The sequence below is a fragment of the Ornithodoros turicata genome, chromosome 1, assembly GCF_037126465.1.
Source record: "Ornithodoros turicata isolate Travis chromosome 1, ASM3712646v1, whole genome shotgun sequence".
Lineage (NCBI taxonomy): Eukaryota > Metazoa > Arthropoda > Arachnida > Ixodida > Argasidae > Ornithodoros > Ornithodoros turicata.
The window spans coordinates 28,981,279-28,995,254 of NC_088201.1; the positions used below are offsets into that span (position 1 = coordinate 28,981,279).

Genomic DNA, 13,976 nt, shown 5'->3' on the forward strand with positions numbered 1-13,976 from the left:
AAGCACCACTAGAACCGCTGGGTACAACTGGCTTATTCAGCTGAATGGCAGCACAGTTGGCACGCAATTACAGTGAGTTGTACAACATATAGGCGTATCTGCACAGGTTGCTGTCTGTGAGGCGGCCTCGTTCTTTGCTGTACTACATAGAACTCAGATACATTTTATCCTGTGTTCACGTCAAATTGAGGTGCAATGTCCGTAGTAAGAGGCTAGTAGAAGCTACCGTGCCTCTACTACTTTCTGTGTTGAGCTCCACTCAGCTAGAAATGCCCCTGTGGGTCGTTCACCTCAGATTTGTGAATAACCGGAACCCACGAGGACCGGGCATGTTACCACTCTCGCGCTGAAGAAAGTAGTGGGTTCCGGATATATCTGAATATTTTCGAAAAAGTACCGGCGAGTGCTTATCGGATAAAACGCAAAAGGAGGAACCGTACCTATAGTTTGTGCGACTTTTAATTGAAGCACCACTACCAAGGCTGTGCACCTGACTACTAACATTGAATTGGCTCTCAAGCATGCTTTTTTGGAGAATATCATTAAAACTCTGCACACATGACATCAGGGTGAGCGTCACTCGCTAGAAGTGATGCAATTTGTTCGTGTCACAGCGCACTATATTTAGGGCCTGACTTTTTAGGGTTAAACCCGTATCCGCCCGATATTTACCCCCGAACGAAATCTGTAAAACTCGGGTTTAACCCGAATCTACTCGAAAACATCCGGGTCGCGTGGCACACTCATAAGCGTGCATTAAAATAAAGTTTGATAACATTTTTTTTATTAAATTTTTATTAAACAAAAAAAATCACCCGAATACACCCGAATTCCTGACGACAGAATATGCCGTGACGGGGTTTAACCCGAATACACCCGAATTTTCAAATGAAAAATATCACCAGATATTTACCCCCCGAATTTGGCCGAAAATAAAACCCGAAAAAGTCAGGCCCTAACTATATTTAATTTGCCACACGAGTGTCATAAAATCGAAGCTTTTGTGCGTTATTGTCACAAAGCTCATGTGTTCTTCACAGTAAAAAGAGGGGTCCACGGATACGCACAGTTCAAGCATTTGAATTTTCTTTTGTTAACAGTGCCCGTTTATGGGTCTGGCATCTGCCGAGAGTCGGACAGAGAGCAAACGGGAATGCAGCTGTAACCGCAGAGTGTCGTTTATGGCGCTCACGTTAATTGGTTTTTGGGGATGCTCCCTTTCTTAGCGAGCGGTCCGTATATGTATATTTTTTTTTATGGCAATGCTTCTCAGAATGCAAAAACGCGGGAAAAGTATGGGAAAAAAGGAAAAGTATGGGAAAACTTCAGAGAAAACGGGGGAGTTGTAAAGCAGCAGTGCAAGCGAACGGTTCTGTGTCAAGACCGGGTCGACGAAGTGTCGGACTTGGGGACAGTCACCAAGGATCGAGTGTGCCAAGTGTTGTGAGTGTGGTCAACGCTGACCCCCGACACCGAGCATCACCTCATCAGCTGGCTCCACCCGAGACGCCTTACTTCGGGCTCTGGACTCCACCGCCGACACAGCTAAGCTATTTCAATCCTGTTCGGACAGATCTAATGTATACCCTCAACCCATAACTCCATCTGTTTAAAACTTCAGTGACCATTGTCTAACTGCCCTTCTACCTATTGTTCCGATTTCACTCCTACTCAAATAGTGTTGTTTAATAGAATACCTCTATAGTATCTGACAATTGTTTTGATTAAGAAAATTGTTGTGTTGTGAAGGTTACACCTGTGTTTGGCCTCCGGTTCATTCCGCTCCCGCTTCTCCAGAAGTGCACACTGCACCAGTCGACCGTCCAAAACCTCAATCTTTCTTTTGCGCACACAGTTGGGACTCAGTGAGAGCAGGGTACGACTTTCGAGGAATCAAGTACTTTTTCTCGGGTAGCTCGAAGGTCCGGAGTTCCCCCGCTGTGTGTGACAGTTATCAATCCAGCAGACCTTGAAGAGCTTACCTGGTCCTCTGTGAGAGGAAGCCAGTAGATACAAGGGCTTGCCTTCGTCTTGCGAAACAGGTCATCCAGCAGCTTTGCAGGCGTGTCTTCCTCCTGCTTACGTTTTGCCACTGCAACAAACACATAGCAGACTGCTTACTTTGCACAGAGAGTATTTATAAAGCCACGTTTATAGACACTGAAATGCAGAGTGTGGCGTATTTGCTTCATACTTCCCTAAGAAAGCAGCACAGTAAATTGCAGAGCATGCCCTAACCTTTCTTCTCCCTTCGTTCCCTCCTCTCTGCAGAATGGCGTTCTCTCCTAGGTGGAGTAGGTGGAGCCCTCTCGGGAGACTCTTGGACAAGCTTGTCTCTGTCCCACTCACGCATTGGCTGCTGTGCACGTGTATGCACGGGAACAGGAGACCCTCTAGGCTCTTGAGCTTCCACATATCTGGACAAAAAACAAGTTTAATCCTGTTTCTTGAAATCTTGTACGTTTTGTAAAGTTTTATTGAACTGCTATAAACTTACTTTCATTTAATACCATAATGCAAGTACAATAATGTTGCATTAACAAGGAGTTCTAATAGAAGCCAACAGACAACAATAGAAGACAACCATCATGACTGGAAGGCAAACCATTACTGAGAACACCATTTAATTCAAGATGTGCCTTTGTTGACTACATGTGTTCGGCTGATCGGCAGAACCAAATTTTATGTAAAAAACCCTCCTAATATTGAAATGTCGTGACCCGCAAGATGTGCCTCAACTACCTTTTCCCATGCACCAGCGTGAGAAATGCACGAGTGTTGGTGGCATAGTATGGTGACATTCCTTTGTATCTACAGAGTGACACCACACTCAGCAACAGTGTTCTTGACTTCAGAGCTTTTTCACCACAAGCATGAGATTCAAACACAACATGACGACTGAAATAAAGAAATCATTACCAATGAAATGGGACCTCATGAGATGATGATACCACACACAGTGATACCACACACAGTGGTATCATAGAGAAAAGTGCCTGATGGATGAAAAACTGATGCTGAATGTTGTGCAAGTCATTTGCGTTTGCAAGTAACAGAAACGTATTTGCACGTTGGTATAAATCTTGCACGATGCGAGTGCAAAACAACAGGGACAGATGAAACAAACAACACAGTGCATGTCCGTGTTGTTTGTTTCATGTGTCCCTGTCATTTTGCACTTGCATCATGCAAGATGCATTTGCAAGCCTTGCATTGCATATCAACAAGATTAATTACACTCACAATACTGCACTGCTTCAATTTTATTAAACAGGAGAGCATCTCCTATACCTTGTAGTCTCGGGACGTGTCCTTCGTGCATGGGCAGGTGCTTCTTCTCGGCTTGGCCTTGACGACTGGAGAGAGTTACGGTCAACTTCCACAGTGCGCAGAGGGTATGTAACGGGTGCTCTCTCTACAGACACCACAGCTCTGGGAGGTGCAGGGGCAGTGGGTGTTGGCGGGGCTGGAGGTTCCTTCTGTCTTGCCATCTGTCGAACACAAAAACTAGTTCATTTTTCTATGCTAGCAGAACCATGATGAGCTATGAGAAGAGAAAAGAATGCATAGACTACATAGCGGCTCAGTGACAGAGGAAGATGACAGGTAGGCATCAGGAATATAGGCTCGCAAAAGAATGCGAAACCAGCAAAACTTGCGATAGCAAGCAGAGGAGCACAACGGCACAGAAGATGCACAACAGTATCATGACCACATAGATTGTGAATCTACTATAACTGGAAACCAAACATAAGTTTTGTTTCCATTCCAACATTTGCTCGTTCTCATAAATGATGCCTTTCAGATAACTGCCCTTTTGCCAATCCCATGACATCTTAACTGCTTAGGCAACTCAGTGCGATTTTGTAATTATTCTGTGCTGTACTGTACAGTATTTATTTATTGTGTTAGTGTTCAAAAGAATACACACAACTGGATTATTTTGAAAACTACTTTGCAGAATATGTAGAGCGCAAATAACCTTACAAAAAATTAACTGGTTCGGCTTTTACACCAATTTTCTACGTATCAGTTTTCTAATTTCCCCATTTTATTTGACAGTTCCTGTATACTCGTTCACCAATATTCTTTAATGCAATTAGTGACAGCAATTTACTTTTACTGTAATTGACCCCCTTTTATTATGCTGCTGTCAAGCTACCTGACAACTATCAGTCACCTAACATGACTGAGAGGAAACGTTTCTGTCAACACAGTGGAACACAAAAGCTGTGGAGATAGCACATTATTTTAGTTTGTTACCTCTTCGGGTGTAGAGAAATCCACATGCAGAATTTTAGGATTGCACAGAGGCCATCGTAGCTGGTGCAATGCTTCCCTTGCCTTCACAGCATCCTCCTCACTCATGTACTGAAAGAAGAAATATGTAAGTATAGAAGGATGGCTGCACAAGAGGAGCACACCTACCGTGACAAAACATTTAGACTTTATCTTGTCTATCCAGAATTCTGAGTCATCAGTGTCGCCAAATTCCTTGAGTAGTTGCTTCAGCTGGTTCAAAGTGAAAGGTCGCACAAGGTTGCGCACGAAAAGGGTACGAGACTTTGGATTCTTGGCAGGGCTTGGTTGCTTATCCTCCCTGTTTGAAGCAGGTGCTGCTCTTGGGGGGACCACACTTCTGTTGTAATTTAAATCAGAACAATTATTGAGTTTCTTAAAACACATGGCAAGTCCCATTTAATAAATACTGTATTTACTCGCATAATTTGCACATTTTACCAAAAAATGACACAAAGGCTGGGGTACGCAAATAACACGAGGCATTAACAAGAAGACTTGAAAAACGTGCGCCAAATCTGTTGAAAGATTGGCCTTCAGGTAAATATTACCTTTATTACTTGATGAGTTTATGACCCGTCATCGCTGCACGCGCAATAATGCACGCGACTCTCGATGACTTGAAACTGGCCTGCTGCTGCCCTATTGCCCTTGTAGCATATCGTCATCATTGACAATGACGAAGATGGCGCAGACCGCGTGTTCCGGGTCACCAAATTTGTAGGAGCCCGACAGCACTGATGTGAACGACCCGGGAGCCAACAACTGGTTTATTCGACGGGATCGCCCAGGTTGATATAGATCACGCGCTCTGCGGCATCTTCGTCATTGTCAATGATGACGATATGCTACACCCTCTTCCTCTGCAAGTTCTATGACCCGCAACCAGAACAACCCATTCTGATTACGGAACTTGGAAGGAATCTGCCAGCGACACGTGATGCAACTGAGTACAGACCGAACAGCAACCAGTAACCATCAAGTGACCTTGATTACCAATATAGCAGCGGCGTCATTGGCCGCAGAGTTGACACGTCCGAGGGGTGTGGCGAACCCCACGTGGTGGTTGCAGCAGCCACGAACTGGGTCGTGGGATGACGCAATGATGTCGCACACCAAAGTAGGAGTGCGCAAATTATGCGTTTTTTTTATTTTCAAAACTTTTTGAGTGAAACAGTGGGGGTGCACAAATCATGCGGATAAATACGGTTTAAAAGTGTAATGATTGGGGCTAATTTAGTCTAATGCAAATCACACTTGAATACGTGGAATAGGTCATAGTTACACAGGATATGGAACGGAAAAGGCACCGTGGAACATGCAATATGTAGCAGGTGTATAAAACAGGATTAAGGAATATCACAAAGCACCTTTAGAGTAGCAGACCACTGCATTTTGCATATCAGGTTTTACACATAACCAGGTCACACTCAATACTTCCGATACGCAACTCCAATAATTTCGTCTATGTGCAAGATCATGAACAGTAATACAAAAGCAGTGTATTAATGTTCATTCTTTAATACATAAAACTTATAACATAAAAAGTTTACCTACTCCTATAACTAGTACCCTTCTTTTTAAACCTTATAAACTTGCTTTGTAACATGTCATCAGTATTGCAAGCATTCAGGGTCAATACAATGGCTATGTGCATTACCATAAGACTGCACAAAGCTTTCTTTATAGTCATTCAGCCTCCATGACTTGCCTTTAGTAAACCACTACTGCTCATGTGTGCCACACAGTGAAGTAAAAAGCCACCATTACCGTTTAGGGACAGTGGAAGTTTTCTCCAGTGAGATCATTTTCTTCTCAGGGATTGTTGCAGGTTTCTCATCCACAGGAACCTTTGTAGACACATCAAGCTGGCTTTTCTCAGAATCTGAGGAAGCCAAAGCATCACCGATGACTCCTTCCCCCTCCACACGTTCCACTTTTACTTTGACAGATGCAGACTCATCCAAATCAGGAATCAGGTTCTATGAGCAAAACATCATTAGTCTTAATAAAAAAAAACTCAACTTACCCTTTTTCTGCGTGTCAACATTAAAAAATCACATACCTTTAAAGCATTGGTGGATATACTGAGAGATGGACCGATGACGACATTTGTAGAGCCCCACCTCCGTTTCCGAGGGAGCTGTTGCTTGTCATCTGTTTCTTTGCTGTCACCTTCCTTCTTGATTGCTGAATGGGGCATGACCACACAAAATTTAAAAATATTTTTTCAAACAAAAACTGCAAGACAAAAAATGACAAAGCTTAGGAATCTTGGATATGGATAAACTGCTGCAATGTTTGCACAAACGGCATGACCCCTCAAGAGACATTTTTGTTCTTAAAAGGAAAATGAAGAGAACCCCGAAAAATCCGAGTTCTCTGTGGAGAATGGCCCTCAAGTAGAACTTTTATCTGAAATATATCTAATTTTTGCCATTTTGCATTCAATGCGGGTGCAGTTCATGCGATAAAGAAAAACGTACCGAGTGGCTGCCTGACACGCCTCCTACAAGCAACCGGACATCACTTGCATGATTTGCTCACTTGAAGGCTGCCCCAAGCCAGTCCGCCAGCGGGGAAGGTCACCTGCCTACGTCACACGTAGTTTCTCCATCAAGCCGGGAACAGTCTGGTTGTGGCAGTCTCTTTTTTTGGCCGTGGTTTTTAGTTAATGTCTCCATGATTCGAACCAATGCTTGGTTCGTACTCCGCATGGTGAATGTATTAGCAGCCAGGAATGCGTTACATGTGCTTGCACAGGTTTTTGAGATAACTTCATGGTCCCTTTAATGCACACTGCATATCTTTTATGTAATAACTTGGTGCTAGACATAGGTTTCAGCATTCTGAAACACATGCTTAAAGGAACCATAGAGAGATCCTTAAAACCTCTAAGCATATGTAATGCATTCCTGGCCACTAATACATCCGCCATGTGGAGTATGGGCCAAACATTTGTTAGAATAACGGAGATATAAACTAAAAACCACGGGTAAAAAGGCGACTGACGCAACTCGACCATTGCTGCTATGGTGGAGAAACTAGATATGATGTCACAAGCAGGTGACCTTCCCCACCGGCAGACTGGCTTGGTACAACGTTGCAGTGAGCAAATAATGCAAGTGACGTCAGGCCACTTGTAGGGGCAGTCGCTCGATGCTTTTTTTGTGAGTGAACTGCGGCCACGTTGAATGAAATACAGTCAAACCTCGTTACAACGAAACGCAATATAACGAAATTCGCGATAGAGCGAAATAATTTGGATTCCCCGGCAGAGGGCCATAGATATCAATGTATTTTAACTCCCGCTACAACGAAACATTTCTTAGCCGCCACCTCGATACAGCGAAAGAACGAGATAATGTTTATGACCCCAAGGCAGACTTTAGGGTCATGAAAACAAAGGGCGCAAGCAGCGTCCTGTTCCCGCGGTGAAAGATGGCACGCGCGATTAGGGTCGGGAGGAATCTGGTGCCTACAAAAGGAAGTCTGAGTCATTGGAAGGTTAGGGATTTTCTTCCGAGGCTTCTCCTTTTTGCGCTTGTTTTGAACTGTCCGGTTGCAGCTAGAGTCACTCTAGTTGCAGCCAAGTAAAACGAGCACGGGACGCAAGGCGCCATCGCGCGCGTGGGAACCGCTTCGTTCGCGTGGCGGCGTAAGTGACGAAATCAGCCTAGATGATTTTCTTGACGGAGACAAACATGCCGTAGCAACGGAGAGCCTTACGAAAAACACACTGTCATAGACGTAGAAGGTTTGCGGGAGATCGCAACACGATAGAGGAAGCTGCGGAGGCTTCGGCGGCGTACGAACAATGCGTGACACCGCGTCTTCTAGGCATGACGCAGACGCGTACAACCAGCTATTTCACGCCAGAATAAAATACTGTTGGTGCACTTTGGCGCTGGGTAGTTGTTGTCATTTTTCACGAAAAACTTTTCCGCATCGTAGCGGGAGTTATCGACGCTTATGTACAGCGCGCGCCCTCGCAAAGGTCGCGATCCGTGACCTTCAATTCGGTACAACGAAAGAAACTGCAGTCCCCGTGGGTTTCGGTATATCGAGGTTCAACTGTATGGCAAAAAATCAGATTCTTGACAGCCATTCTCCACCATTTTTCTAGGATATCTTCATGGTCCCTATGGAGCAATTAAACGTACCCCTGTACAGCTAAAGGCAAGCTGATCACTGCTCTGCGCTGACTGTACAAAGACAGGAATCTGGACAGAGCTTTTTTGTGGATCAAAAAATGTATTAAGCTACACTTCCTCATGCAGTTTTGAACTTAAACATGGACTTGCTGCAACAAATTTATGAAGTTGTTTGGATACTTGCACGCTCGGAGGGCTCATGGATATTTACATCTCCATGTTTGGGGGTACATGCTTGTAATTTCAACAATGTCACAAGGTGCTGTCCAGTGGCGTGAAGAGAGAGAAAGAGAAAAGAAAGGAAAAACTGCAAAATCTTACCAGCTGTTGATAACCGCCTAGCTTTGAATTTTGGTGGAGATGAAGCACTCACGGCATCCTCCTGCAAAGACGTTAATCCTCAGTGGGAAGTAGACTTGCGACACACAGTACCAAGCAAAAGAAAGAAATTCATCAAAGTTCATCATAGAGCACTGTGTTCTTTTGTTAGTAACCTTTGGATCACTAACTGTGAAATCATGCCCAAAGAACAACATAAGACATCAAGATCAACTATCCTATCACTCCATTCAATCCTGCTGAGGTCAATATAGTAAAACAGGTCATTTTATGCATATTTACACTATGTATTATCAAAGTGTACAGTGCATTCCACTACTAGAAATGGCCATACTGAACAGAGTATAGTATCTACACGCGTATTGGACATGCTCACATGTTGAAAGCTTCCTCAAGTTGAGCAGCAGTGCTGCTACTCCCGCACCTTAGAACACTTGAGTCTTATCAATTAACACACTTGCTCTTTTTCAGACACTGATTACAAAATGCTTACCTTTGCATACCCATCTGGTGCATCAGCTGTCCCTTCATGGAATTCTCCAGACCTAGCAGAGACAATATACCGATCATGGAAGTCACAGCACAGACAAGACAAAATGTGGCAGAACAACCGTTCAAAATGGGCCTGTGCAGGCAACATTGTGCAGCCACAAGGACACATGTAACGATGCATACTGTGTTCAGATGTTTGCACAAGCATTGGCTGCACATGACGAAACAAGTGCAACAGAGACAGAAGTAGAGGAAGAAGAACAACTTGGTCAGGGTTGTCCCTTTTCCTGCTCCCACCAGCTATTCAGCTCTCTAGAGTCTCTCTCAAAAAGCACTGCCTCGCACATTATCTCAAGCTATAGAGAATTTTCTGTGGCCTGACTCACTTGGAATCTTTCAGGTCAATTTCAGAAGTGTCCGAATGGACACCTCTTGTGCTGCTATTATCAGGCTGTTCTTTTACAGGGGACAACCTTGCTTGCTTCGGGGGAGATGATTCCTCTTCTGTTTTCTCTGGCACAGGATCTGTAGAGCAACCTCTTGTGGGCATCTCTGAAGGGAGAGACTGAAAAAGAGAAAAAAAGTTGCTCCAGCATGGTACACATGAAGAGAGTCTGGTGCAGTAAACTGATTTGGAGATTACTACATTTCACTGTAAGCTACGTGTAAGTGCAGTTTGTTTTACTATGACATGGGCATGAAGTCTCCGCAGATGTCACAACCGTGTGCGGCCAAGAAAAGGAGATTCAGGACTGTTCTGAGATTAAGATAAAACGTAATCACTAAATTCTACCTTTACTTCGCTTCTGTAAAATTTATATCTACGAAGATAACTGCCCAACAAATATAACTTGATGTGGACTGTCACAAACATAAGCAAACACCAGAGTATAATTGAAGCAGAGCTGACCGCTCCAGCAAAAAGGGGCACATAGCTGCCAGAAACGAATTTTGCCTTACATGTTGCACCTCCTGGGAGCGTGATGATAGGTGACTCGAGCTGTGCTTGCAAGAACTATCGCTGTCATCCCCCGATGCTGGACTCTCCTCCCGTGTGAGGCCTTTGCTATCTCCTTGCTGGGAATCTTCCTCTGCTGGTTTTTCTGGCTGGACTTTCTTCTTGGCAGAGTCATCAGACTCAGGCACAGTTTCATCGGCAGACTATGCACACAAAAGGACCTCAGAAGGCTCCCACACAACAGATATACATCAGTTTTACCCATGCTATTAGCAAGCATCAACATCACCAGACTGCACAAAACTAAAATCGGGAGAAAGCCCCATGAAGACCTTTAGAATGTACATATTTCAGTATGCACAGCTTAAACTGTGCACACACATTCTTTAGTAATATAGCTTCATGGAGCTGTTGACACTGTAGGCAGGGCACACAAACCAGTACACAGGTTTGAAAATGTTACGCACCTCTGATTCGCTGCTAGAGCTACTGCTGCTGCTGCTGCTGCTTTTAGCGTTCTCCACAGTTGTCTGTGTGCCTTGCCTCGGTGACCTCCTCAGCTTCCTGCCTTTGTCACTTTCTTCAGCTGCCCTACGACCATTACGGAGTCTCCTCGACTTCTTCGAATCAGATTCTGAATCTTCATCTGAAACTCCATATTCCTGGTTCTCCTTTGCAGCTTTTGCATCTTTCACCACTTGTCTACGTGTTCCACGCCCTCTGAGCCGAGCCATGTCGTCCTCTTCTGAGCAACAGTCAGAAGTGTGTGCTTGACTCAAGAAGTCACAGGACGCTGTGTCCTCCTGTACGAATGTACAATACTAAAATGTCACAACAACACAAAAAATTACATATAAGCTGCGCGAGATGAGAGCCTTTCTGCCTTCAATACAAAAACATTTAAATCCTTTCTTCGTGTGTATGAACGAACAATGAATCAAGGAATCAATTAAAATACAGAGACCTATCACTGAGACTGACGACTGCACTTGCCACTTTTTATGGCTTACAGTCATGCGATTAGCATTTCAGTGCAACTTATAACCAGATTCAATATAATGATTAATTGTATTGATTTCTAATTAAAAGTGTTACTTCCTCACAACTATACTTCGGGACAGGTCAACTCCGCTCACGAATCTAGAGATGTCCGTGATAAATTAGGCTGGTGCATGACGCCTCCCGAGTGACAACGTAGTGCACCCTCATTTTTCGAACAACCGTCAGAGGAGACTTACTCTGAGCACATTTGCATGCTTTTAAAGCTAATGTGACACATATTCGCATTAGCAAAACGTGAATCAGCTTCCCTGTCCACTTGGCATACTCTTCGTATGCCCCACTCTCAATGTGTGGACTACATTCCCCGCTGGCGGAGATACGCTTCTGTGATTGCAGCTCGAGTTGTCCGAGTATAGTACATTATAACTAGGGAGTGACTTTTTCGGGTTAAACCCGATTCCGCCCTGTTATTCCCCCCCCCCCCCCCCCGAACTGACTTCCGACCAATTGGGGGTAAACCCGATTTCTCCCCGAATTCCAGTCACTATGAAATCGTCAAGTGACGTTTCCACTGAAGACGAACAAAGGCCGCCACCTGTGTCAGCAGTACACCCACGTGTGTCAACACTGTCTATGCCTTCGGAGATTACCGCTGGGAGGTCACGATCTCGCAAAAACAACAACAAAAGAACAAAAAAAAGAGATTATGAAAGGATTTAATAGACAAGAGGAGAAACAAAAACACCCGAAGGCACAATTATCGCTCGATTTCTCCCCGAATTACAGATTAAAAAATAGTGCCCGATTTTTACCCCCCAAATCTGAGAAAGACATTTAACCCGAAAAAGTCACTCCCTAATTATAACAGACTTAAGTAAAGATTTGCTACAGTAATTAGGTCACTCCACTGCACATTTATGTGATCTGGCCACTTGACCAGCTCAGATACCTCTTGAAGGCTTATGCAAATGCATAGTAATAAATCCCTCGGCTGATAAACCTTCTCCAAGAACTGCAAGGACTCAGTTTGTGGTCTCAACTGAGAAAAGGACTTCACTTTACAGTCATTTATTACTTTATACAGAAGCGAACGTGATTTGTGTGTCATTAAATCATGCATCGATTCCCTTTAAGCTCATCATTAATTAAGCTTAAAATTAATATAACATCACATTGCAACAACCTGAGCAAGATATCACCATGCAGGTTGCGACACTGCCATGATCAGAGCTTACAGAACGACAAACATAACACAATGACGACTCTGAAACAGTGACAAGACTACATTCTGTCCAAGTGCAATAATACGCAACATGTAACAGTGCTGTCCTCAACCAAGTCAGGTTTCTGAACAGTAGTGCCCAGAGACCGATGGGGGCATGTCGCACAGCTTCCCCTTCAGCATTTCAATTCTTTGCTGCGGGAACAATGTGGTTGTCCCATATCAAGGAGATAACAAGCCGTGCCACCCCCAAGCAACAACAAACATACAATGTCAAACAAACAGCAACATTCCCTATTCTACTGAATCCAAAATGCAGCCATGACCAGTCTGTCTACGACCATGTAACGCTAACATGAAAACGATGACACAAAGACAAGCACGAGTGAAAGCTAGGCCAGGGGAAATAAGATGCTCGTCCATGATAACGACACAGAACTAGGACACATGTTCCAGAGAAAATGGTCAGAATTTTAAGGTCAATCTCAAAACCACCACAAAGTATACTTTAGCGAACAAAGACTGGAACAGTATCACCTCAATTGGCAACACAAAAATGAAATGCCAATTGTGCACATTCTTCTCTTCTGCAACAATCTTTTTGACCTTACACGTTCATGAACTTGCATCCAAAGCAGAAGTGGGAGCTTTTTTTTTTTATGCAGAATTCCCTTTAGAGCAAGAGTGACAAAACTTTTTCAAGGAATGCTCCTTTGGCTGACCTCTTCATGCGCTAAATTCTGAGGTTGTAGGAAAATGGGAGCACTCTGGCAGGTAGAGGGTCAATGTTAGGAGAGAAATAGTGACCCCTACCATCACCCATCCATTTCAGATCTTGTCAACATTGCCAACTGACCTGGGAAACCTCAGAGCCCTTCCTAATTGCAGAAAGGTGGCAGATTGGATAGCAGGTTTTACACTGACATGTTACCTGCCGAGATCTGCTATCCACGACAAGGCAGCAAAAAATGACTACCCTTCGCAATATATATATATATATATATGACGAAGACAGTGCCACTGTCGAAACGTCGACCCTTTTCCATTTAACTTTCAATATATCCCTATATAATCTACTCTCCCTACTATCTAATCTACCTACTAGTGTTCCTAACTTCCCTAAAATCTGTTGTCAAAGTCTTTTTCCTTCCACAACTGTAAAACTTTGTGGCAGTTTGATTTTTCATTTTCCTCGACACACACATATATAAATGTGATTAGCTTACAAACTATTCAAACAAGCCAGTAACAATAAATAAAATAAATACAGTTAAAGTGCAGGCAGATCGGTAGAACATTCTAAAATCGTTAAAACCCCTAGTGCAAGGGGAAGACAAAACGGGGAAAAAAACGAGACGACATGCGTACTGTACACCAGTAACTATGCCGACCTAACATTGCTTGATATGTAATGCTAAGAAGACATACAAACACAAAGTTGGGCCATGCCACACACATGATAATAGTTGTAAGCGTTACAAAAGCAACAATAACTGTATACTGCAAGGCA

General features: G+C 43.8%; 1 protein-coding gene across 3 annotated transcripts in view; it reads right to left on the minus strand.

Annotated features, from left to right (window-relative positions):
* Positions 1–13,976, minus strand: part of LOC135377806 (uncharacterized) — a 53,993-nt gene that overhangs the window by 2,927 nt on the left and 37,090 nt on the right. For all 3 annotated transcript variants that reach the window (XR_010418199.1, XR_010418198.1, XM_064610497.1), the window contains exons 6-17: positions 10,710–11,045; positions 10,245–10,445; positions 9,671–9,849; positions 9,286–9,337; positions 8,775–8,835; positions 6,365–6,489; positions 6,070–6,281; positions 4,429–4,639; positions 4,264–4,371; positions 3,292–3,491; positions 2,239–2,417; positions 1,983–2,092 (exon numbers count right to left, since the gene is read on the minus strand). Coding sequence is in view for 1 of the 3 variants with exons in the window: in XM_064610497.1 (XP_064466567.1) it covers positions 1,983–2,092; positions 2,239–2,417; positions 3,292–3,491; positions 4,264–4,371; positions 4,429–4,639; positions 6,070–6,281; positions 6,365–6,489; positions 8,775–8,835; positions 9,286–9,337; positions 9,671–9,849; positions 10,245–10,445; positions 10,710–11,045 (1,974 nt within the window). In the remaining 2 variants the exon portion in view is untranslated. The remainder of the gene's footprint in view (positions 1–1,982; positions 2,093–2,238; positions 2,418–3,291; positions 3,492–4,263; positions 4,372–4,428; positions 4,640–6,069; positions 6,282–6,364; positions 6,490–8,774; positions 8,836–9,285; positions 9,338–9,670; positions 9,850–10,244; positions 10,446–10,709; positions 11,046–13,976) is intronic.